Below are 27620 nucleotides of genomic sequence, written 5' to 3'. Positions count from 1 at the left end.
GCAAGATCTCTGTTTTGCTGGTGTTACAGTGGAGATTACTGTGCCACAAGAAAAACGGTAGTCAAGCAGGGCTCCAACCTGATGTAAGCATTAGATACATTCTTATCCAGAGTTAGAAGGATCTACATATCATAAGACACAAGCAGAATTCCGAAATACTCTACCAATGAAGCCAAGGGGGTCATATATACATTAAAAAGCTTAGAGCTCAGGGCAGAGCCCTGAGGAACTCCATCCTTTACTGGTTTTGGGTTAGATTCATAAGGCGAAATCCAAACCGATTGACTTCTGTCTGTCAAAAAGGAGTGGATCCAGGCTAAGGCAGATCCCCCAATGCCTCTATTTTCCAGGTATTGAAGGAGGATGATACTATATCAATGGCCATGGATAAGTTCAACAATATCAACACAACCTGTTTCCCTTGTTCCAGAACCAGCTTGATGGAGTCGGTGACCTTCACCAAAGTGGCTTACATGCTGAAGCGTGGGCAGAAGCCAGACTGGGATGTGTTAAGGAGCTGGGCCTGTTCTAAGGGATTAGAGAGTTGGCCATTGATAATATTCTCCAGTATCTAAGAGAAGGCCGGCAATAAGGAGATAGGACTGAAATGTATAAATATTGGTCTATCTGCAGATGGATTTTTTAATAAAGGTATCAGTCTAGTATGTTTCCAGCAGATAGGAACTGTTGCTGAATGAATGGACATATTCAAACGAAGGTTTAAGATAGGATTAATGGCATTCAGGCTGGCAATCAGGATACAGGGAGGACAGGGGTCGTATGGAGAGCCAAACTTACAAGATTTCAGGTCTTGTTCAGAGTTCTCCAATGACATGGTGACAAACTCACAGAGAGAGAGCATGAAGAGGTTTTGGCTGGACTACTAATCACATCATCCATCGGGCTCATGTCTGAGGAATCAAACGGACCTGTGGGTTTGAGTGCTTCCACAATACCATTGATTTTACCATAAATAAATTAGATATTTGCTCACACAGATTGGGGAATGCCTCTAAAGGCTGTAAAAGAGTGAAGGAAGAGAACTCTTCCTGACAATCTTAAAAATGTCTCTGGATCTATTGCCTGACTCAGCAATTGGATTGGCAAAAATCGTCACTTGGGCTTTCTTAATAGTCCAGTGATAATTCTTGAAATGAATTTTATAATGTTCTTTGTCTATGAGAAGGTCATTTTTTCTCCAGGATCTTTCAAGTATATTACAATGTTTACGCAAGACCCTAAGTTCCTAGTTGAACCAGGGAGCAGAAGAGATTCTGCTGCTGGAGTTAGCAGACTTCTGCTCTTTCACGGGAGCTACAGAGTTCACCATGTGTAGCAGCCAGGTGTTGACAGCCTCAGAGTCCACCTCAAAATCCCCACTTATCATGGGGGTGGATTTCTCTAGGAATGCCATTATGTCACAACAAGAGTCTTTGAACCGATTCCTAGAAGGTAGAGAGGTCTCAAGCCTTCTACCTGAAGGAACAGAAGCAACATTCTAAGCAAAATAAATAATAGCATGGTCAGACCATTCCATAGTTAGAATACTATATTGTTCACTGGACAATTAAAAAAAAAAATATGATCAAGAATATGACCAGCAGAGTGCATAGGTTAATTAACAAATTGTCTCAAATTCCAGGTGACCTTGTTTTCAAGTGAATGGTTGCCTTCTGGGTCAGAAGCATTATCGAGGTGTAAATTTAGGTCACCTAAGATTGTAAAATTGAAGAATTAAAGCTGATATTTAGAAACTCTACTGCATTACCCAAAGATCAATAAATCAAGGCACCTGCCAACGATTTATTAGCAGATCCTGAGAGACAAAAACCAAGGGATTCTGCCTCCCGGTGGTCTATTATCTCAAACAAGACACACTTGAAACTCTTTAAAAACAATTACTACACTCCGCCTGTTTCCCTACTCTGTTGCGATGAAACATGGTGTAACACGCTGGAATTGCAAGTGCAACATCAGGGGCAGAAATGTCCGAAATCCATGTCTCAGTAAGGAAGAGGATATCATTCTTCCTCTATAAGGAGGTAAAAAATATGCAAGCTACATTGATTGGGGCTGCCTGGATGGCTAAAGATCTTCCTATTTGCATGAAATGAAGAGATTTTGCATTAGAGCCTGCAATAACCTGTCCCGGAAAAATGCATCAATAATGGACACACACATGAGGCAAAGATTTGTGAGCTGAAACGCTCATACCTCTACAATGGAATCTTAAGCACAAGGGTTGTGTTTAGAGGAAGAGTAGGAAATGCGTGAGCCATTATCTGGTATAAAATGGGCAGCATGGCTGGTGCTGAGCGTGGGCTGAGCGCAGACAGACGCAGACGGGCTTGCCTTAGGTCCGTCCTTGCAAAGTTTCAACTTATAAAGGGTATAGACATTTCCTCATAAGCAGCTAGACTGCTGCCTGCAAAGATGGCATTCTCCAGACTAAGGGCCACATGTACAAAGGTGTCCCTTCCTAATAGTGTGTCACAGGGTGATGTATGAATATTTTGCAGTCGCAAAACATTGGCAGTTTTCCACCTACTTCAAGTAGGTGGTAAGCCGGTCGCAAATGGGAAGAGGTCTTCAGGGACCCCTTCCCCTTTGTGAATGGTTGCAAAAATGTTTTTTAAGAGCAAGCAGTGGTCCTACTGGCCACTGCCTACTCTTAAAAAATGAAACTGAAATGTTTCATTTTTGTTTTTGAAACTCAGCCTAGTTTCCTATAGGGAAAATGGCTGCATTTTAAAAAAAACTAAAAAAAAGTTGCCTTATTTAAAAGCAAACACAGATATGGTGGTCTGCTGTATGATGAGGTAGGTCAAATGCGACCCCATTAGAAATCGCTAAATGTGTCTGAGAAACATTAGTACATCACATTTTGCGACTTCCTAATTGCGATTCACAATTAGAAACTAGTAACATTAAGCGGTTGTACATCTGGCCCCAGATCACCTTTTTACAACTTATGTGGTCCTTTCCATAATGCAGGAAATTAAACAGTAAGCTAGAGAAACCGCAAAGCTATCTCTTATGACACCCTGTTTATGCTCCTAGCAGAGGGTTAAATGCGGTTTATCCCTTAAACAAAATACAAGTGATATGGCTGAGCAATTTGGGCTCTATATATTCTTTTATAAAAGGGACTGTTGCCTTATAAGCAGTGTTCCCTGATTTTCCCGAGTGCGCGGTTTCTATTGTGAAGCGCCCACACTTCACATATCAGTCGGAGACCAAATGCAGCTGCTGCTTTTAAAATGCCAGAAGCCGGACAAAAAGATGACTTGAATGTTGAAAATGCACTGGGAGCAGCAGGCGTGATTTCTGCTGAATGAGCAGACCACTCTAAAAGGAGCTGCAGAGGGTCAGAAATTTGTTTGACCAGCGGCCTATGACTTGGTGATTATGTTGTAAAGTTTGTGCTCTGAGCACTGGCAGCAGATGTTCCTGCCGGCAGGGCTTCTCCTGTTCATGGCCCTTCCATTCCACTCCTGAGAGTAAAAATAAATAAGATACAAATTAGCCTGTTCTCTCTTCCTGCACCAATGCATAGGCCCGGCTGTCTCAACAATTTTACAAGCTGAGTGAGCGCTGAAAGGTTCGCCATGTAAATCATGCGACAAACCATGTAAAATATAACATCTCTTCAAATAAAAAAAGCACATGCAGAAGCTTTGACATAAATAGGTCATATCATATCACTGCACTGAGAGGCACTTATTAAAAGTGAGGCTTATTTAAACATGGACTTCGAACCATTTTTATTCTGTGCCCTGGTGACAATGCCCTTTGTGCACTAAGAGGAAAGTAAGCTGGAATATGCACACTGCAAGTGGCCCACAATCTTACAGCTAAAGAAACATTACAGTCTAATAAATGAAAACCAAGACGTTTGTACGCTTCGCATACTGAACTCACGTCTTATGCGATAATAAAGAAAATGGAGGATTGCTGAAATAAAATAATTGACTAAGATCACTCAGTTTAGTAAAGCGGGGAAGCCAGGATTAATCCTAGGTTTTTCGGATTCCACTTTGTATATTGAGCTACTAAATGGGTAACTATTTGTCGCTGTTATTTTACCTCAAACATTTGCTTGTTTTTAGCTCTGTGCATAATTTCCACAGTGCTTATCAAGCACTGGAGAAACAGGGTGCCATGCCAGGTTTGCCATCACAACTTGTGTGTGCCAGTTTGTATTGAAAGGAACCCGTTAAATATGTCAGGTTGGTAGCACTAATGTTAATTTTGTTACTGCCATTATCTTATAATGCTTGAGATATTAAAGTTGAAGTAGAACACAAGTGACATAGCTAGTGTGGCATGGGCCCTAGTGCAAGGAAGAAACTGGTCACCTTGCCAAAATACAAATGGTAAAATACAGCAATAATTAGCTTTCAGCTGGCTCCTTAGGCCTGTAGGTCTTGGTGTCACCGCACCTTCTGTACCAATGGAAGCAACACATCTGCATTACATTAAATGTAGCATTTTCTTTTGGTGGCACAAGCTCACTGTTTTCATATACTGTGCAAAAGCTGATGCTAGCACCAGAGCCCATTTAACAACATAATTACAGCAATATTTTGAAGAATTATGCAAGAAGCATAACCAGGCATTTAGCACTATTTTCTTATCGCAAAATTGCACCCTTGCGTCCAATATGGATCTGAAGATGTATTATGTGCTAAGAAATAACGTTAAATGTTACAGAACCTGAATAGCAGTGTGAGCAGCCACTCATGCTCGCTAAAGGTGATGAGCTAGGATTTGCCTCCCAATATGCTCTCAGCATATAGCTCTAATTTTTTTTTAACGCAAAATGCATCCTCATGTCCAAAATGGACAAGAGCATGCATTTTGTGCTAAGACATTAGCGCTAAATGTAGAAAAACATGGACAGCAAGAACAGCCACTTGCACTCTCTAAACTAGTTGTTCCTGGACTAAACTGCTCTTAATTATGTGAGCAGGCTTAAATAACACTACTTTCTGCATCACAATGTGAGATTACTGAAATTACTTGGATTACTCTGACATGACTAACATTTTGCCAATTTTACAGAAAAAACGGTTCCTGTGGAATAATACAATCAATATTGTGTGTACAATAGAAGCGAACCATTACCCAGCGCGTATCATTGTATATAGCTGCTGTTCTTACTGAATATAATTTACAATGGTCGACTTGTATGAAATTGTGGAAACCTTGTATATAATTATCACACTCTCACTTATTTCTCCTTTGCTCACTTGGGACACTATGCACAACAATTGTTTTTACATGATTCTGTAATATTGTACATATCCATTTTTCTCAAGTTTTTAAAAATGTATAAATTGTGGTATACTGAATTATTGGTTTTTGTGGTCTCTTCCTCCTCTGTCATTAGCCAAACCCTCTTCATTGCGATTGTGCATCTGATTACAAATATTGATTGTATTATTACACGTGAACCGCTGTTTTTTCTGTATAATCGTTCAGCCTGGTTCCTCAGTGAGTAGGGTTTCCCTGTTCTGTCTTTTAACATTTTGCCCAGGCCTAGTAAATTGAGGTATTTTACTATCCTAACAGCTGTCAAATGGGGAATTTTTCTTACTTGCACGAGGGCCCGTGACGACCTAGCTACACTACTGGCTACTCAACTTTGCATCCTAGGACTGTATTATGATAAGGGCACACTTTTTCCTGTTTACGGTGTGGCACACCTCCAAACAGGTGTACCGTGCATGAACATGTTGAATGCGATCCCGTTAGGGCAGCCGCAAACTTGTGCTGCCCTGGGGGCAGAGCATTCAAGTGAAATACAGACCGGCTGCTTCAAAGCCACTCCACGTTTCACAGTGCAGGCGGCAACCCACCTTCAAGTGGGATTAGAGATGCATTGGGATGTTTGAGGGGTCATAGACCCCCTTTCATCGCTTGAGAGCGCTGCTTTCAGGGGGCGCACTGACAGTGTGCCACCATTTTGTTGCACACTTTCAGTGCGCCTCCTGACAGTTTTTTTGCATTTCTACATGCATCCAAGTGTGTCTTGTGCTTTCTTGCCCTAGGTACGCAGGGTTTGCCCAGACGTGTATCCCGGGCTCACTGTGCCACTGGGTTCAAGCTAGCCTGGCTGATGAGGGGTGATTCCCCGAAACTGGTACCAGGATGCCTGTTTCTGGTCTAGGCTGTACCTGGCATGGCAGTTCGGGCTGGACTGTTTTCATGAGGAGTTGGGTCAAGACTGATTTGCATATGGCTGGGTCTGAACTGGGGTGTCATGGGGAGCAAAAGAACAATGAATGTAACCCAGATCTCTTGACTGGGGATGAATGTTTTATTTGTTCTGCATTACATGCATCATATGTGTGTCTTTTGCTTTCTCACCTTTATTGTGCCGGGTTTGCCCTGACGTGGGTCCCAGCCTCACTGTGCCACTGGATCAAAGTTAGCCTGTCTGATGAGGGCTGATACCCCAAAACCAGACTGACGATACTTGTTTATGGTCTAGGGATGACCTGGCTTAGCAGTCTGGGCTGGACTGTTCCCAGGAGGAGCAGGATCAAGATTGATTTGCATATGGCTGGGTCTAAACTGGGGTGGCATTGTGAGTAAAAGAACAATGGATTTAACCCCGATCTCGTGACTGGGAAATGTCTTTCATTTGTCCGCATTCCATCCATCATTTGTGTGTCTTTCACATCCATAATATTTACAGGTGCAGAGACAAGGAGATTCCCTCATTTGCATGGGACCACACCCCATGCTAAGGAGGGAACACCCTCCTGAGATAGCTCTGGCACTACATGTGCACCACCGCTATCAGTATCACAGAAAGGGCCGCCCAAGCATCTACAACCCCGTCTGTAATACCAAAGTGCTTAGGGGTGCACAAAGTGAGCGTACATGCCTGCTGCACCCCTGGGGCATTTTCTGTAATACAGCACCTGGTCTTGCTAAAAATATGCATAAACCTGAGCTACATGTCACTCCCAGCATTGATGGTGCATTGCATTTTTTTGGCAAAGAAGGTGATTTGCGCAGGACATTGAACAGACATTATTATCATTATTACAAGTCACCGCTACACCAATGCCTGAGCAAGCGTAAACCCCTCTTGGCTCATGCAGGCTTCCCTTCTATCTAAAATCAAGTTCTTAATTTGTTTCATTTACAAAAAAGTTTCCCTTTATAAATGTAGCAGTAATAATATATCTTAGTATGTCTGATTTTAAAATCACTGTACATACAGTACATACAGTAATAAATGCATGTTTTTGGGAAATGCATACCACACATATTCTTACATCAACAGTGTTAAAACTATTGCGGCCCTTTTTGTCAATTATACTTTAGCCTACGCAATGTTCAGGATTATCCTGATGGGGAGAGAATACTTTTAAAACAAAACGTGTCCAAGCTGTGTTGCATTTTCAAAGAGAACTTAATACTAGTAGTCTTCAAGCCTGTGGCCTGCAAGCAGCAGATCTCTGCAATAGATGCACTAAACTTCTTCGCTATCGTACACGTTTACTAAGGCACATGCATAATGGTCTATGTGTGTAATATTTAGTTGAGGATTGACAAACATTTTGGTTTAGTAGCTCCAAGCACTTTTGTTTCTTTATAACACTGCACTGTGCATTTTTTGTTCATTATGTTGTGACTCACCACAGGAACAACTGTGGTTCTTATGGTGCTGCATGCCTCCTGCCACCTGTTTAAAACAAAATACACTGAGGTGAATATGTGCTTTATATATTATTTCACAGTGGCTTACCCGAGAGGATTTGTTTTTCCCAAATATTGTGTATTTGTAGTTGTTTGTATGCATGGCTCTTGTACAGTGCATATTGTGAACTGAGTCACACTGAGATGTCTTATTGACCAGAAAATGTGAGTATGATGGGATATGACTGAGAGCTCTGGAGTTGAGACAGACTGCAGTGGCATTTACTCACAGTGCCTGTCAGTTGGTCCTAAAGGCATGCAGACTACATTCACCTCCAATCTTTGGCCTCTCTACAGACCACAGAGATAGATGGTAACATATATGCAAATTGTTCCTGGTGGATATGAGTTGAGGAGTTACACAACTTTCAAAATAGGACATTGCCTAAGGAAATCAAATTGCAGGACTTACAGCACCACCCCAAAGTGATATGTGTGTTGGATGTTGAAGCAGAGAAGATGAAAGTTGTGCTGAAAAGATTGAAAAAACGGTGCTGAAGAGGAAAGAGATAATGTGTGAGATATGCATATGGAGGATTTCAGAAAGATGTGGGGAGAAAAGAGATGTAAAAGTCTAACAAAGTGACAGACTGCAAGGGAAATTGGTGTGAAAGGCAGACATTTTCACAACAAAAACATTGTTATACATTTATTTGATAAAGGTAAAAAGCATTAGCTAAGCCTAAAGGTCTGACTTGTTTTAGGCATAGGCCCATTTTTGCTATATGTCTGGAAACAGAAAACTCAGAAAGGTAAACAAATACTGTTTAGATTTGCCGCTGTGTGGAGCACAGGATTCTGATTCAAGAATTTTTAGCCATGCCTCTTGGAAAGGATTCTTAGTTACACTAAATTGGCCTTCCCCTTTTCATAGTTTATTCACCTACTCCAGTTCACTTAAAGCACTGCTCATAGATGCAAAACTGGGAGGGCTCACTCTGAACTGGCATTGCAGGGAATGTTACACAAGTGTTGTCTATAGCCTCCCCAAAGGCCCACGATCAAAGTGTGTGCACATCTTCTCAACTCCTCCATACACATGTAGGGTCTCATTGACTGATTCATACACTTTCTCTAGAATCTGATGATGGGAAACTATATTTGTGGTACACCACAGACTCTATTAATATGGTATAGGTTTAGAACCTGGTGAGGTTTCAGTCTCTCAGGTTTCTAGAGCGATGTTTCACTCTGAAAAATGTCTCTTGGAGTTACAATCTGATGCAACGTCTTGAATATAATGTCACAGCTGTTTATCAGGTATGAAGGGTGATTTGTAGTCTTCTGTCCATTTCTTATGGTGTCAAGGTCTGTCATCCTCATTTTTCAGTGCTAACATTTATTGTCAAATGAAATGCAAGTGTTTGATAAATAAGCTGTTTTTAATTAGAGAGATTTTTAATCAAAGTTTTGGCAGGCCACTCGCTGTATCTTTTCATGTGGAATCTTCTAAAGGATGTATCTGGCTCATCCTCCATATGCATCCCAGAAAGTGTAACACATATGTCTGGTTTATAACCCATTGAGCTCAAAGAATGCTAATAAATAAACACATGAGCTCATTTCATTTGGCCTAAACTGTAATCCCCGGTAACTATTGCATGCATGGTCGGTTTCTTGGCGCACATAGCCTTGGCTGCAGTGCACAGAGACCTTAAATTTCTGTACAGAGGAAAACAATTAGAGGGAACATTACTTATGAGTAGTTCTTTCTAGTAAAGGCACAGTTGAGACAACATAAAGAGAATAAATGCTACTGTGGGGTAATTACCAGCAACTAAGGGGCCTAACCATAGGTGTGTCCTGTTTTTTTCGGATTCATATTTTCACCATAAAATAGGTTAGGTCACAAATTCTGGATTTACAGTGAGTTTTGATTAGCATCATCTCTTGCAGTGTTGGTGAAGTTCTGTTGGATATTTACAGAAGGTCTATTTTGAAAGATTTAAAGACAACGGTTGGGAGAGACCGTGGTTTTGTGCACTAGCAGTGTTTAGTGCTCCCTGGAAGTCACTACCTTTGCAACTTTTACCCAAATAGATCACTAAAAAAGGATAGATAGATAGATAGATAGATAGATAGATAGATAGATAGATAGATAGATAGATAGATAGATAGATAGATAGATAGATAGATAGATGGTATCCAGTTGTTTTATAGGGGAAAAATGTCAAACAACCTTAATCACAAGCATTTTCATCACAGTGTTGGTATTTATATTTTAAGCCCTCTATGCTGAAACTGGTATCAAGATGTAGATCACCTTCCTTTATTTGCTCATAAATTCAAGCTATATTACTGCCACTGGAAAAAATTTGAATAGATCTGGAGTAGCTTATTCTCAAAAAGGTGAGAATGTAGCCTAACTATTTTGGATGGTTTATGGGCCTCATTTATGGTATTTTGAAGTAGGACAGTGCAGCGAGGCATCTTGCTGCACTGCCCTACGCCAAAGTGAAAGGGCAGGAATGCACTGTACTTAAGCAATAAGCTGCATTTCTTTAATTTCTGCCTGCGCTTGCACCACTTTGGCAGCCTAGCTACAGTGTAGGCACCCTTGCACCATGGTGCAAGGGCGCCTCCGTTGCAGGCAGGATTGTTTTTGTGGAGGAAGGGGCACCTACCTATAAGGCGTTTTTTTATTTGTATTTGTGCTGTAGAATGCAGAGCACACACATGGAAAGGAGAAATAAGCATATTTCTCCTTGTTTTGCCTCACCTTGGGACGTGTAAGGATTTAACACTTCCATAGATTTACAACACTTTGTATATACCGGGCAGCATGAAATTCCATGGGTGTTGCATGGGAACACTCACCGCAATGCTCATGAAATGCCTCCCTGGAGCAGAGAAAGGCAACACAGCGATTTGCCCTGCGTCACCTTACTCATGATTTATAAGGACATTCAAAGGCACACAGGGTGGCTTTCAGTAGCTTCATAAATCTTTATGAGAGCCACTTTATGTGGTGCAAAAGTGATGCAGGGCTCTCACAAATAAGCCCCTATGTCTTTATTAGTGGGTGGGGTGGCACTTATTTACATATGGTACTTATCGCTTGCAATAAATAGCATAACTGAAATGGCCTAATTTACTAAGGCCTTGAGCTGGCACTAGCATGATGCAAACTGATGGAAAGCAGCTGCTGCTATTTATTATCTATCGCAAAAAGCTGTATTGGCAATATAAAAATACCGAGGGCCTTATGGGAGTTTGGCTTTCCAACCACCATAGAACCGCGCCCGCCCTGCCAACAGCCCACAGCACTGGATGTTCAAAGACCGCCGTGTCTCGAATTGACCACTGGGCCGGCGGTGTGGTGGTGGGAATCTTGCGGCGGTGGTGAGTACTTTCTCCAAATATATTGATGCCTGTGTGCGCATTTTGACTGCATATGTGTAGGATGCACACACATTAATTATATATTTGGAAAAATACCATATACCCATTACCGGGGTTCAGCCCATATTTGGACACCCTGGTAATGCGTATATTGTACGAAAAAGACTCACCTGCATATCGCCGCATACAGGGTCATAATCCTTGAGGTGAAGGTCCTGCTGTGAAGGGGGTACCTGAAGACATGGATCCACATAGGACTCTGCCTGGAAGAAGAAGAAAGGGGTGAGTACACACCCAAATCCTTTGTCACCACCACCTTGAATCAGGTGGATGGACTGCTGCAGTCCACTCGTGGATCAGGGAACTCGTAACACACATGGCGGTGCAGCTCCCCTGTACCACCGGAAGAGGGCTGTCTTTTCCCAATTACCAACTCAGCAGTCGGCGGTCTGCTGGCGAGCCCAGCAGTCCAGTGGCAGTCTTTCTAAAGCCAATCACCCCCACTCATAGTATGGCGGTCGGACCGCCAAACTCTCCATGCTCAGACCACCACCGCCAATACCACCACCACCGATACGGCCGTCCATGGGACCGAAAACTCATAATAAGGCCCCCAGACATTCATCTGCCATGCTTTCAGGTGGAATGGCTGGAAAGAAATTCATAATCAGGTCCATTTACTTAATTGAAGACATTCTTATTTTGTTTTGTTTAGTCCATTTTTAGTTGCAAGTTATGTGTCACTGACTAGTATTTGCTTTACTGTTTAGTGGATGGGCGTTTCAGCAGGCCATCTACATTTAAATAACGTTTTCATATGATTGATCTTTCCCATAATGGGGCAGCTGAACAGAGGGGTACGGGCTAAGAGGTCACTTAAGAAAAGCTTTTTTCTTTCGCCATTCATAAAAGAAAAAGAAACATTATGAATTAGCAAATAATCTGCTATGTAGCTGAACTTTTATAGCATACCAGAAGAAGGGGGATCACTGGTCATTCTTTGCTTTGAAAGGGTACCGTGGTGAAGCCATTTTTAACTTAATTGCGTCATTACTTTGAAAATTTTAGGGGGAGAATTGCAAGGTCACACAACAATGTGAATGCCTGAGACTCAGAGAAACATTTAAAGATTACTTATACACTTAAAATCTGTTCCACACAAATAAGCTGCTGAAGAGAAGTTCAAATAGGCAGTTGATATGGAATTGAGAGACGCCCTGATGCAATTGTGTCTGCAGTTTTTGAAGTGTTAAAGCGGTTTTCGTGATAGACTATTGAGCTCTACCCTCCTGTGTTTTAGGGCCTGTAGAAACCTAAAGTACTCTAAAATGAATGCTGTTCCTTGCTCTCATTCTGCAAACCCTCTAATATAGTCATATTGCACATTGTAAAAGTAAAATCACTCCTCACATCCTTGATCACGCTAAAACCCCATCCTTAGAGTAGGAAGACCAAAGACTCATAGAGGGGGAGAGAGGTGAAGCTGCTTAGGAAGGTCACAAGGAAAGAAAAATGTAAACCCCCTACTAAAATGATCCTGGCTTATTTTCATGGAAGTTGGAGATCTGAAACTAGTTCACATAGAGTATATATTCTCAGACACTCAGACATTATAGAGGAAGTAGTTCAAGGATTGTTGAGCAGTGCACTGCCGCAGAGGATCTTGATAAGGCTGGCCCTGTACAGCTCTGTTGTCACTTTCTATGAATCATACTAATGGATGTTAGAAATGGGATTTCTGGTTGGCTAGGGCTTGCGCCAAAGCCAGGCAGAAACCACCTCTCTAAGTCAGGGCTGGGGGGTTACACGCCAAGATAACCCCTGCTCACCCCCTTGGTAGCTTGGCACGAGCAGTCAGGCTTATCCCAGAGGCAGTGTGTAAAGCGTTTGCGCGCGCACACAGCAACAACACCCTAGGCCCACCACAAAAGAAACTCCACACAAGGTTATATATAAAAAATAGCCTTTGTATTATAATAAACACATTAGATGATAATCACATAATTTACACTGTGCCAACGGGCACTGGGCAGAATTTTACAAGGGACTATTTACACAAGACAGGGCCACATGGACCACTGTCAGAATTAGCACAAATCGCCAAATTGTAAATGTAGAAATGTAGAACAAATAATAAATGTAGCGCACAACCAGTAACCACTGGTAAAAGGTAAGTACACCCTATGCAACCCTAAACACCTTAGGCATATATCACGCAGGGAACCATGAACACACTAGCATAACCTATACTAGGAAAACAGTCTCCTACGCATAGACACAGGTAGGAGTAACAATAGCATAAAGGCAATACACATGGCGCAAAAGTATACATGTAAAAATAACCATGCACCCTAGGTGAGGGCACAACACAGGAAAACTGTCCCCCAGGCCAACTTGGCCTCTCAGGGGCTCAAACGCCCTTTGTCCAAAGTGTCAGGGCTGGACTGCGCACGCAGCAACAGTGGAGTGCGCAAAAACTGGCCTAAACGGGGCAGCTGCCCACTACTTGCTGGGCAGCTGAGGGATCCAAAGGATGGGCACAGGCATTTCGGTGCCCTCAAGAATTCACACTGGGGCTCTCCAGACAGTTATGCGCAACGTTGCAGCTGCCCACTGCCAGGCGGGGCAGCTGTGGGAGAATGTGAGCCCCTACCCTTGGACTTCAAACAGAACACTGGCCCTGAGGACAAGAATGGGCTGGCGCCCCTGCACCTACTGAACCCCCACTGGGGCTCTTAGAGCAGTGGGGCAAAATGTTGCAGCTGCCCACTGTCAGTCGGGGCAGCTGGGAAAGTAACCATCACCCACCAGGGTCCTGTTGGAGTCCCACTCAGGGACTTGAATGGAACAATCGCCAAATAGGAGCAGCAGCCCGCATCTGTGGTACCGCTGTGGAGAGAGACCAGCACAGACACTTCGAGGGCCACTCCCAGCCCCCCCAGTCCCTTAACCGCGTCCCTCACTCACCGGGGCGGCATTGAGACTTGGCTCCTCTCTCTGGGGGTCTCAGTAGCTGGACGTGTAGTGCTTCCCGTCACTGCAGGCAAGACACGCAGGGCTCACACCGCACCTGCGGGAGCCCTGCCTCCGGGATCCTTCCAGCTGGTTGGGCACACGTCATGGGGCTCCTCCTCACGGCACGGGAGCCCCGACAGTCACGCTTCACCCCTTCTCGGGACCGGGACTTGGTTCCGGGGTTGCCTTCCCCCTCTTTCGAGTGACGGGGGAGGCGGAAATGGAGCCTGTGAGGCTCCGGGCTTGCCTCACGTTGCGTTACCCCACCCACCACCGGGCGGGACTTCCTTCACTTCCGGGTCGCCGCGGGCAGCGCGGCGGCCCTATCTTCTCGGCGGCAGTACAGGGTAGGCTCCCGCTGGAAACCGGTAAACCGCGGGGTGGGCACCCGCTATTTAATTAGAGGCACCAAAAGCGGGGTGGGCTCCCGCTTCTCAAACAAAGCTGATTGTGGCGTGGGCACCCGCTGAAATTACGTCATAAGCGGGGTGGGCACCCGCCAACGAGCACCACAATGCGGGGTGGGCACCCGCTTTAAATCAAGGCAAACAGCGGGGGAATCCCTACGTCGGGATTCCCTCGGAAACTATCGCAGCTCAGCGCTGCTGCTCCCAACGAGGGCGCTCTTCAGCAAATCAAAATAAAGCGCTTCTCGGCCAGGGAAGACACAGCGCTCCTCCCAGGCAAGGCTCAGGAACAAAGTCTTCTAGGAGACAGGGGGGCAAGGGCTGGGCCCAGGGGCTAGCTCACAGGGTTCTCCAGGCAGGGAGGCAGTCCCCAGTGGCGGTCTCTCCTGGCGCCCAGCAGCAGCAGCAGGCCCCCCCCTCCGGTTAGGATCAGAAGAGAACATTTTACTTGGAGTCACAGCCCCTTTTTATACATAGGTTTCCTTTGTTTCAAGGTGCAGGGAAGGGGCGAACCAGATGCAACTGGTTCTTGCGCACTTTGTTTTGCTCAGCCCCTCTCCCTATTCACAGGACAGGCTAGGGACATCAGTCGCACCACAGGGGGCGGAGCCAGCATTTTGTGGGGAAAGCCCAGCCCTATTCAGGTCCCAGGTGTACTCCTCCCACCCATATGGATGTAAATCTCCCAACCCACCACTGGGGCAGACCCATCCTGACTCCTGGAGCCAGGCACACCAGCCAATCACAAGCCAGACAGTCACTTCACATTTCGGCCAGGGTCTAGAAGTGGCACTTCTATACTAGACACAGTAACGCCGCACACATCCTCGCGCAGCATTCACTCTCACGAGTGCGCACATACCAAACTCGACCCTGCACTCCCCACGCATCAGGAACTACCATGGACACACACATTCCCCATGCATTCCTATAGGAGGGCAGGTCAGTCTCATTCAATGTAATACAGAGCGCACGCACTTTACACTGGGACACAGTGTTAAAGCGCCTAGAGGCCTAAAACCACTCACACAAGATAGGGGAAAAGCTAGGATAATTGCAAAAAGTTTTGGGGGTGAACCCGCCAGAAGGGCCAAGTCCAACAATGGAGAACTGTGGGGAGATAGTGAGTCACCTGCAAAAAACATACTATGGAGATCAAAGTGTAAATAAGGTACCGGGACTCCAGGAATACTGCTGATTACAAACCCTGACTTTGTAAATGTAATTGGACTGTTTGTGCTAGATGATGGTGCCTTCACTGTAAAGATTCCACTGTTAGAGTGCACATAGTAAGGTAAAGAGAAAAAAAGCTTGCACCAGAGGCGCATGACCTTGAGTTTCCCTTAAAAGCATAATTCCTTTGAAAATGTTTGCTCTTTGGTTCTTTTACACCCTTGAAGAGATTGCCGGATTTGAATGGAACTGAATGTAACTTTAAAAGGTACAGAAAATAAAACTGGCAAATTTTCCTTTAGCTCAATATTTCTGAAAACGGAATTTACTGCGAAATTGGCTTGATAAATATGTGTTCAAGATTAGGTAAATTTAAATGGGCTTGACTAATAACATTTTTACATTCATTTTAGAAAAAAGCCAATACTTCTATAAGCTTTCTACATTCTATTTATTCTTATTGATAATAATTTGTGTGACCAATATGGACAGGATTCGTACATTCGCTAAATTTTAAATCCAACGGAAGACGCTTAGAATGTTTAGTGCAGATGAAATACCAACGAGGTTTCAACATTAGATTTATCAAAAAGCGAATTATGTATTTTGAGAATAAAAGAAGTAATTAGATTTAATAATGTCTGTGTTGCTTGTCTTAAAAATAATTTTAAAATGTTAATCAAAAACTCAGGAAAATGGTTAAGTTGTAAAGACATTACTTGGCACATTTGGTGATATTCGCTACAATCATGTATTCCCAGCCAATCATGTACCTCATTTCAGAGACAAATGTTGGTTTTAGCAATATTTATCAGTAAATGTATTGTTGTTTATTAGAGGCTTTACTTAATCGACGGTGGCACAATTTAAATACCAAAACTCACCTGAAGCCTGCTGGGCCACGCCACGCTATTGCCGCCGACACCGCCAAGAGTCAAACCGAACAGCGAAGTACACGCCATCTTCCGCGTCGCCGCCCCGGGACTGCATTTCCCGGCTGCCTCAGCGGCGGCGCGACGTAGTGACGCCAGGAGGCGCCATAAATTACTGGGAGACCCGCTTCGCGGGACGCGAGCGGGACGCCCGGAGCGAAGCCCGGGCAAAGGGCGGGCCCTCTACGGCCCTCATCGGCAGGAAGAGGCAGGGGCAGGGCCATACATGCTGCCTGAGTCATATTGGACTGCATTGCGCAAGTAAGTTGAGCACTGAGTAGCCCCCTTTTACATTGTTCAGCGTGACTGATGGTTACAGTTGTTAGTCATGCCTAAAAAAGCAGCAATAGTTCAAAACAACAAGATGAACAACTATTTGGTACAGACTGTACAAAAAATTAACACGCAAAGGAGGGAGTCATTGGGGCTGAGCCAATCCCCGGACCTACTTTGTCTGTCCCCGCCCTCTTTTGCTATTACTTCATTTAATGAAACGAACACACAAGATGTCCTTAGCGCCATAATGTCAGCAGATAGCGTTCCACAAGTCATACCTGAAAACCTGGTTAATGTAACTCCGGCTCTTGAAGTTTCTTTCATTGAGGGGGATATAGTGGTTGAGAGCGATATTAATTCAGATCAAGACATGCAGGCTCAGACTTTTGAGGTACCTATCCTTGATGTAACATCCCCAGCTCATGAAGTAAGAACTAAACGTCAATGCACTAAGAACCCCCCTAAACGGGGCGGCCTGCGTTCTGGGGCTAAAGGGAAGAGGGCCAATACCTCAAAACTTGCACAAACGAACTGCTCCGAGGACTTTTCTACTTGCCCTCTTGAAGAAGCGCTTTTAGAAAAAATTGCGGATTTCTTTGAGACCAAAATTAATTCCATTATTAAACCCCTAATCTCCAAGATAGATAAACTACAAGCAGAGATCAAGAAGCTGGGTGGTCAGCAAAATATAGTTGCAACTGGTATTGAAAATTTAACCACGCTAGTCACCCCTTTAAATGATGACCATGGGGACCCCGCTGATGGTCCAAATTTGGGGGATGCAAAGGGAACAGAGCCAATTAGGGATAACCCAGCGACACTTACTTCTAACGTTGTTGCTGGGATTTCTTTGCCACAGTGCCCCCCAGCAAATTCAATTCCTGTGGCGAATGTTACCCAAACACAAACATCACAACCCCATACTTCCACGTTGGATTCTCTGCAATTCATTGTTGAGGCCACACCCGTGGTATTAGTCCTTGCAAATGTTCCTCTTTTAGAAAAAGGCTCAGCGGAAAGTTCAAACTCACTGTGTAGCAAAGCCTTACATTGGTTGAGCAGAAATGTGCGGCTAGCTCCAGGAGGTCAGCAACACCTTGCAAGTGTAATCAAATCAGCATTCAGGGTCCCGTGGCTTGGAAATCGCCCAAAAAAATTTAAAGGAGATTGTGTGACTGTGAGCTTTTCAAATCCAAGCGTCCTTCCTAATATCCTTGCAAATATTCTTCCACCCCAACGTAGACAAGGTTCTGTGGTTCCCCTAACTCTGAAATTCTTTTATGGGGAACAGCAGAACGTATCATTCCCAAGGACTCCTTTTTTAGGACCAATTACAAACTGGGATTTTCATTCTGGATGGGGTCAAGAATCAAGGAATAACGCACCAGCTCATCGACAACAACCCTTTGTATTTAACCCTGTTACACAACCTGTGGAACTGTTTAACCGCTTTGCGCCACTTTCTTTTTTGGACCAAAATGATTGACTCTTGCCAAGTCCAATTGAAAATGCTGAGGAACAACAGCCGGCTCCTGTCTTACCTTCTGTGTACTCTGCTGGTAATAGAGCTTGTAGAATCTTGAGTTGGAATATTGCTGGTCTTAGATCCAAATTTAAAGATAAAATTTGGTTGGAAAAAATCAGGAGATATGACATTCTTGCTTTTCAAGAAACTTGGGACTTGTTAGAGTGTTTGCCCTTAGATGGCTACTCTTACTTTTTCGTACCCGCCGTCCCCAGTAAAGCAGGCAGAGCTAGGGGCGGGCTAGCTGTATACATTTCTCTTGACGTTAAAGGCAAAACTAGATATATTCAGTCTAATTCCAAAAATTGCTTAATGATTGAATTGACTTTATCAAACTGTAACCCTATTTTACTTGTTAATTTTTATAACTCCCCAACCAGTCAATTTCCTAACGAGCATTTGTTAGCCTTACAGGATTTCTTAGCCACTCATACTGAGAATAGTTGCCGTGACTTTGAGGTAATCCTAATGGGGGATTTTAATATTCATCCCTGCTTGGCAGGTTGTTTGAGGGAAACTGAGATACTTCCTTTCTACCCTTTATCTCCGCATTTTGAACACACTTTAAGCGGAGAGTTTCTGGAATTATTCCTGGCTACCCTCAACCTTTATGAATTTTGTACCCCCTTAAATGATACGAGGCCACCAACATACGTGGGTCAAGATTCTGGTACAATCATAGATTATATTTTTGTTTCTTTAAGTCTTTTATCAAAAATATTTTCTTATGGGGTAGAAACCTCTGTTTTTAGTGATCACAATCCTGTGATTTTAGAGGTTTTAGCATTTGGAGTCCTGGAATTTAGGAAGATTGACACATTGTGCGCATTAGGCCTTGAGCTTAAGGATCAAAATCGCAGGTTAAAATGGGACCAAGTTACCCCAATGTCCTTTTTACAGGACACATTGGCAAAAGTTCCTGATGAAATTGCTATTTGTCTTGATAATGAAAATTCGAGTGTCAAAGTGGTAGACGCCTTTGGTGTCATATGTCACCAAGTTAATTTAGACTTGACCGTAAAGGTAAAGTCAAAAAAATCTTCCGGCCCTAGATGGTTTGATTCAAACTGTTCTAGGGCCCATTCAGCCCTTTTAAAGGCGTTAAAGGGTAAGCCTAGAAATAAAATACTGATAGCTTCTCTGAGGAAACAATATAATTTTGCCATTAGAACGAGGAAATCCGAGATTAAAAATGAGGCATGGAATGAGTTGTTACTGCCCGAAACACAGAAAGATAGCGCCAAATTCTGGGCAGTTATAAACCATCCATATTTTGCGGGATTAGACAATCAGAGAGTTGACTGTATTATTCCAGATGATCAGTGGGTATCACATTTTAGTAACATCTATAGTCAAACTCACACCACAATAGCTCGCGAAATAACACCATTAAAACCATTGACTCGCATTCCCCCTTTCACTCAGGAAGAGGTGATATTTGCCCTAAAAGACACTCTCTGTAAAAAGGCACCGGGGCCAGACGGGGTCCCAGCAGACTTTTTTAAGACCGCCCCTCAATTTAGCTCAAAAATTTTGACCAACATTTTTAACGCTACTAGGGAATTTATTTTCCCCTCTAGTTGGTTAATTTCGACCATTGTGCCAATCTTCAAAAAGGGACAGCGGACAGACCCGGCCTGTTATAGGCCTATCTCTCTCATTGATTCAAGCGTAAAAATCTTGGGGAGAGTCCTGTTAGGCAGACTGTCCACAATTTTAGAAAGCAAGGGTATTTTATCCAATGCACAATATGGCTTTAGAGCCAAAAGAGGAACTTTAGATCAATGCTTAAACTTGGAGCTTATCATAAATAAATATGTGGTCGCTAGGGGTGGTTCACTGTACATGGCCTTCATGGATCTCTCCTCAGCCTTTGACCTGGTTAACAGGTCGAAGCTGTGGGGGATCCTGTTGACCATGGGCCTTGACCCACCCCTGGTTGATTACTTAGCTGAGCTACATAAGGACCTCATGACTTCTGTTAGAGTTACTAGGGAAGGAAGATGCACCTGTCTCTTTAAGTCTGAGAGGGGGGTTAGACAAGGGTGTATACTCGCCCCTCTCTTATTTACTTTATACATTAATGATCTTGAGACAGTAATGCAAGCATCACACAGTGATATCCCGCGTGCAGGGGAGACAAAGATACCCGTCCTACTGTATGCGGATGACGCCGTTCTTCTTGCACGTTCTGGAGTTGCATTAAATAAACTCCTTTTATCTTTTGGAGCTTTTATGGTATCTTTGGATATGAAAGTTAATACAGATAAATCTCATGTAATGATCTCAGGACAAGCAGGCAGGAAAAAAAAGATGATGACATTCTACTGTGCAGGAAAGGAGGTAAAGAGAGTTTCTTCTTTCCCATATCTTGGTGTGACTTTTGACGAAAAGGGCTCTTGGGGCCCTCAGCTTCAGGTTAAAACCAATGCTGTCGCTAGAACGACCGCAGGGCTGATGAGCTTTGCCAAAAGACTGGGCGCCCGTCCCATGGAAAGTATAATTAAAGTTTATAAAGCAAAGTGCTTGTCAGTTGCCCAGTATGGCTCTACTATCTGGGGTCATACTAACCCCACTAAAATACAGAACGTGGAAAATACATTTTTAAGATCTCTTCTTTCCGTTCCCCAATCAACCCCGACATTTGTATTACACAAAGAGGTAGGACTGGGCTATATATCTGACACTCTGAAATTAGCTCCAGTGATTGGGTGGTTAAAAACTTGGCTTAACCTAGAGCTTACTTTAAATCACACCATTTTAAAAGATTGCTTAGCCCTGGACAGAGCACTTAAAATTCCATGGCTAAGCTACGTGAGATCTCAGCTGTCCTTAGCAGGTCGTTTGGAGCTCTTCTCATTTCCAGATAAAATAACTCATGAAGATTTAAAATTAATTAAAAACACTCTGTTAAATCTTTATGCTCTGGAAAGGGAAGCACAAGAGTTAAAAAAACCTTTGGTAGGGAAATACGTTCTGCTCACTTCTGTTCCCGGAATGGAACCATACCTTTTGTGGGTAACAAACCCTTACCATCGTTTTCTCTTAACAAGATTTCGCTTCAACTTAATTCACTTTATCCTGGGTAACTTCGGAACTTGGGCCAGACCTGATGACGCTGAACCCTGTGACTGTGATTGTTTCTCAGTCCAGGATACGATGCACTTTATTATGTTCTGCGGCCATTACATTGAGATTAGAAAAAGGTACTTGCTCCCTATTTTACGCACTCAGAGTTTTATTCAGGTAAAACCAGCCCTGTTGTTTTTGCAACTCCTCCCTAACATAAACGTAGCCTTTGCTGTTGCCAGTTTTTTAGTGGCAGGAGCACGTTTGAAGAGGCTCCAAACAAGGCATAGGCATTCTATTTGTGATAAATGAATTTCCTCTTTTTTATAACGTACCCTTTTCTTTTTCTTTTTAAAATATTTATGTATGTTTTAATTGTATTAAACCCTTAATTTTTTCTTTTTTCTAATAATTGTATGCAGTATAATGATCTGATGTATTCTTGTTATGTAACTTCTTGCTCGATCTTTTATGATTTTTATTAATCGAATAAAGATAATTTGACTGACTGACTGAAATAGCAAAGTGACTTTCACTGTTTCTAAAGTTAACATTAGTTTGACCTCATGCACTGTTTAACTTCTGAGTGGGCTCTGGAATTTGGGGACAAGATTGATTTAGAACACAATGAAAGTCAAACAATCAGTGTGATTCAAGAATTGGGCTTGGGCTTTGTACTGTGAATATACACTTCCTGCAGACACATTCTTAGAATAATTTTATATAAAGGGATACATAGGCATTTATTTATGAATGGGAAAGCAATGGTAAGAATTCTCCCTTTTAGCACACAAGCTACCTGACTGTTTAAACTCGAATCCTAACATCACACTGATATTTTATTTCGCCTTTTCTGTCCCTAGCATTTTGTACGCTGATATTGTTGGATTCACACGTCTGGCGAGTGACTGCTCTCCAGGTGAACTGGTCCACATGCTCAATGAATTGTTTGGCAAATTTGATCAGATCGCCAAGGTAAGGAACTCCAGGAGCATTTTCCTTTTAATGTGTGTTCATACTTCTACAGTAGATCACAGACACTTGTTGAAATATATCACTCCTTAGCACAATCCTGCACTTCTATGAGTTCAGTGGTTTGATAGCCCAAGAATTTGGCAAAATATTAAATACATTTCCCCTAGAGATCACCACGACGAAGTTTACATTCACGACATTATAACCCAGCTCTTGTGATGCCTTTGTCAGGGTGCTGCAAACAGAACAAGAGTCAGCAATCATCCATAATTTGATCTTTTTTGCCTCGTGTTTACAAAGTGATGTCTTCACAATCAATATCCAATTCGCTCGGTGCAGCCACGCCATGTTGTTTACCATCCAGAAAAATAAACTATAGGCAACACCATAAAGACACAAGAAAAAATCATATTTATGTACAACATTGAAGCTACTAAAATATATTTTTGAAAAGTGTACTTGTGAACTTTATTCTGGGCCTGCCAAAAAGACACTGCATTGTAATGCAGGGGTTTCGTGATGGTGCGTGTCACAGTTACAAACGAGAGAAGGATGAATGATGTATATTTGAAAGGGAACAAGCATTGGTATGCAAATAGCAAACGTGTAGGGTGACATGGGCAGTCTACGGGATCAGATGGGGAAAATGACTGGGGAGTTCCCACCAGTGTCACTCCCTCCGATCAATTTACTAATGGTATACAGTGTAAATGTGGCGAGTCCAATGCTCCAGTTATGTTTCTGTAACCCAGACTTGCTGACGTCAGTGAACCATGATTAAGCCCAGCAAGACAGTTCAAGACATTTTCCCCTTAACGTGAATTCTAAAGTTCGGTGAATAATCTAATCCCGGCATAAATGCATTGCCTCTAAACATATTTGCAGTATGTCATTTGTTTATCAAGATCTAAAACATATAAACAAGAAATCACACAGTAGAGGTTCTACTTTTTTAAAGAAAGAAGTTTCCTTTATTGAAAACACATTTTACATTAGAAAATGAAAGGTGCACAAATACAATGGATTAACTACCTACTGTATTGCTTCAAACGATAATAAAAATGCAATGTATTTTAAAATACAGTTTACATGTAATGCATTATTCTCGTTACATCAAACAATGATATAAATAGACAGTTTTGATTATCAATGCTAGATGCATTTGACGGGAATAACACCAAACCAGAACCCTGCTTTTGCATTTTTCTCTTTGTTTGACATAAAAGGCCAGAGTCTCAAAGTTTTTTCCATTTCTAAGTTTGCCAACATCAGCCATTCTCCTCGCATACCAATAAGGCACTGTATGTATTGTAATTTATACGAACCAGAGGGTATGTGGAAGCAAAACAGGTAAACAGTCTGTTGCCACCAGCTACTTTCCTGGCTCTCTAGTCCAGCCCAAAACACAGCAGTAGCCGAACACCAAAGACAAAGCATTTGCATAGTAAATATGTCCACATAGTGGTGTATTATATCAGATGCACAATTCCCTTGGTTCCCTTTTCCTGACTGATTGAGATCGTCAGTTGAATCCACAAAGTGGCTGTCCAAATATGTTTTGTTGCCATCGAGGTTTCAGGGCCATAAATGTACACCTTTAGCATATCTCATTGCAAAGAATATGTTGGTGAAAATTGCATATCATGTGTGCACATGTACACATATAGCAGTTACCCAGCTATCTATGTCCAGTGTATGAAGGTGTTGTTCATATCACACTTCTAAACCTGAATGTGACTATGGAGGGAGACCTATATCAAGTAAACCCAAACAGTGTAAGTGGGAGATATCACTCAAAAAAAGCGAAAGAAATACAATACAGAACAGTCTCTTTGAATCCAGGGAGTCTAGGGGAATAGGACCAAAAGTTAAAATAATATGACATTCTTCCAGCCACCCCCATCAATTAATAGCATTAAACCTGTGAGATAAATCTACGCGACATGTGTTCATAAGCATTCATTAAACACCATACTTTAGTGTTGAGTAGTTAAAGATAGTTTAACTACTATAACTGCCAATTGGGAAGAACAGCAGGTGATTTACCCATAGTCAAATCTGTATTGCGCAGATGGTTCCCTCGTACCACATACAATCAGAAAGGGAGTATATACATTGCATTTGTATTGGGCCTTGTGAGTCCATAGTGACAAGTGAGCAACATTGCTTCAAGTTATGCTACGCAGACTCATAGTAAAGAGGGAAGAAGGGAGAAAATGGGTAAGTATGTTAACTGGTTAGGAGAAACTCTCCCTGTAAGTACTTGACAGTAACTATGTCAGAATTCAGAAACGTAGGAGAAAAGTAAATCACAGGGCTAGAACAATCTTGAAAGTTTGAAAAAAAAAGCAGCGGAAATTGTGCTCACTCAGACACTATTCCTCAAAATACGGATTCACCTTACATCCTTGCTTCCTGGTTAGTTTTGTTTCCCTTCTGGGGTGTTATCAAGAGAATCTGCATTTAAGGCTCTTTCAGGATGGAGCGGCTATGTGGCAACTAGGCACTTTGTTGCTGTGGTTTTCTGCTTTGCTTGAGTTTTCACCAGTTTTCACATACTTGCACTTTTGTTGATTTTCCCTTTCTAATTATCTTTGGTTAGGGTTTCTCCTTATTTCCCTTAGTCCTTGTGTTTGGCTATTTGTGTTTTCCTGCTAATCGTTTTGATGTGACTATCTTTTGGCATCCTACAGAGCCTGCACATTGTCCTGGTCTGACAGGAGCTTGTTACAGCACATGCACCATTATGGCACAGGTCTATAATCCCTTGAAGTCCCAGAGGTTATCTTGTACAGGTCCTTCAAGCAGCTCTACCATTTAAGATTAATCCATCTAGAATGCTAATCCAGTCCTGTTTTTTTTACCCCACTTCTGCTGTTTTGCCCTATTCCTCACATGGACATGTCAACTAACCCATACCTCTGTCCACGGATTTATGCCCATCAGGGGTTCTCAGAAAAACAACAGGAGCATAAACCCATAAACCTCGTTGAGATAGGGTAATAATGTAAGAGACAACAAATACTCTCAACTGGTATCATTCAACACAGACAGATAAATTGCATGTACAAGACATTACAGTTGGGATAAGGAAGACTCTGAAAAGGATCCCAACTGTAATGTCTTGTACATGCAATTTACATCAGGCGTTCTCGGCATGTCTGACTACTCGGACCTAACAACTGGGTAGAGGCTGACAGCACACAAAGTCAGTTCTTAGAGTTGGTAAGGTTTTTCTATACATGTAAGAATGAGCATAATAATAAGCAAGGATCCAATATGTAAGTGATCAACGATATGTTTGTGAATAACTTCCGCAAATAATACATTTCTGCTGCAATCATCTTTAAAGAGGATTGGGGATTTGTGATGGCTGAAATTTCAAAGGCCCTTAGTGCACGCATAAGGTATTCACTTTTCCCTAGTGTCAATGAACTCAGGGTTAGAGAAGACAAGCTTTTTTTGAGGTTGGTTCCCCATTTGTTTTTCTAGCTCAAATATAATTTTTGATCCCTTGTCTGTAGGAGGAAGGAGACCTAATTGAAACTGAACAAAAGAAAATTAGAAAAAAGCGAAGATACAAGTCTACAATGCGCCTGAACTGAATTCTCGTATTATGATGATCCCCACCTTACCATAAAACAGACTCCAATGATCTGTGTGGGATGGATTGGAGGAGCGAAAGGAGGAGTGTTAGAAATGGGATTTCTGGTTGGCTGAGGCTTGCGCCAAAGCCAGGCAGAAACCACCACTCTAGTCAGGGCTGGGGAGTTACACGCCAAAGATAACCCCTGCTCACCCCCTTGGTAGCTTGGCACGAGCAGTCAGGCTTATCTCTGAGGCGATGTGTAAAGCGTTTGCGCGCGCACCCAGCAACAACACCCAAGGCCCACCACAAAGGAAACTCCACACAAGGTATTCTATAAAAATAGCCTTTGTATTATACACAACACATTAGATAAAAACACACACTCTACAATGTGCCAACAGGCACGGGCAGAATTTACAAGGGATTATATATACAGGGGACAGGGCCACATGGACCACTGTCAGGAATTAGCACTTTGTAGGAATAGCAATTAGAACGTAGGAATAATATTTTAGAACATAGCACATACAATCACTGTAGCACTAAAAATAGAACATATAGCACACAACCAGTACCTACTGGCGCAATAATGACCTCAGCGTCATCACACTAGCATCAGGTAAGTACCACCTACGCAACCCTAACCACCTTTAGAAAAACATTGCGCAGGGAATCAGGACCTCACTAGCACCACCTGTGTTAGGGAGAAAACAACCACCTAAGTATCACAATACCTGTAGGGGTCTAAGCACATAAACACATGATGCATAACATTCAGAGGTGTAAAGCAAAGCACATGACGCATAACCACATTCAGAGGTGCAGGAAAGGTACAATGGCGCAAAAACTCACATTAGCCACTATCTGTGGCAGTCCCTGGGCCAGCTGGCCGTGGAGGGGTAAGGACGCCCTATGTCCAGAGAAGTTAGGGCACGGCTGCGCCAGCTGCGCCAGCCAAGCGCACAACCAAACGCAGAGGTCACAACCTAAACGTTGCAGCTGCCCACTAAGTGCTGGGCAGCTGGGAAAAGGAACGTGGGCACCACTGTGCCCTCTGAACACGGATCACAGTCACGTGGGGCCCCTCTGAGCTCTAAGAAAACACTTGTGGCCCCCTGAGCCTCACAGGCTCTGATCAATAATGCGCTCCTTCGTTGGAGCCTCACGGGGCTCGTGGTCCCCAAGGAGATGCCCCCGGACTTCGGTGGAGCCTCGTGGGCTCTGAAAACAATAGGCCCCAAACAAACGATCTGGGGGACGTTGGAGCCCTCTAGGCTCTTTAACCTCTCTGCCCCCTTCGTTGGAGTCCCTCTCAGGGACTCGCGAGCCTCGCAGGCTCGTAACACACTGTGCCCGGACGTTGGGGCGGCCCGCTGCTAGACGGGGCCGCCCAGGAAGTCGGCACCGGCACTGGTGCCTCTTTCTCGCTGCCCCCCCTCCCCTTGGAGCCAGGACTTACCGGGCCTCTGGGGGAAGGATTCCTCTTCACCCGGTCCCTTCTTCCTTCAGGGGAGCGTGGGGAGGATCCTCCTCGGGGCCTTCCTTCTTCTCCGGCGTTCGGCCCAGCCTGGGTCGCGGGGGTCACGTCTTCGCTCCGGACC

At 43.3% G+C, this 27620-nt stretch overlaps 1 protein-coding gene across 1 annotated transcript in view; it reads left to right on the top strand.

The window, feature by feature from the left end:
* ADCY2 (adenylate cyclase 2) overlaps positions 1-27620 on the top strand; it is a 3557286-nt gene that overhangs the window by 2127720 nt on the left and 1401946 nt on the right. Inside the window, exon 6 of the mRNA XM_085606100.1 lies at positions 22319-22430. Coding sequence (XP_085462226.1) covers positions 22319-22430 — 112 coding nt within the window. The remainder of the gene's footprint in view (positions 1-22318; positions 22431-27620) is intronic.

Source organism: Triturus cristatus, chromosome 5_1, assembly GCF_964204655.1.
Source record: "Triturus cristatus chromosome 5_1, aTriCri1.1, whole genome shotgun sequence".
Classification (NCBI taxonomy): Eukaryota; Metazoa; Chordata; class Amphibia; order Caudata; family Salamandridae; genus Triturus; species Triturus cristatus.
Note: the sequence above shows the minus strand (reverse complement) of the source record. Positions and strands in the feature narration are given on the sequence as shown.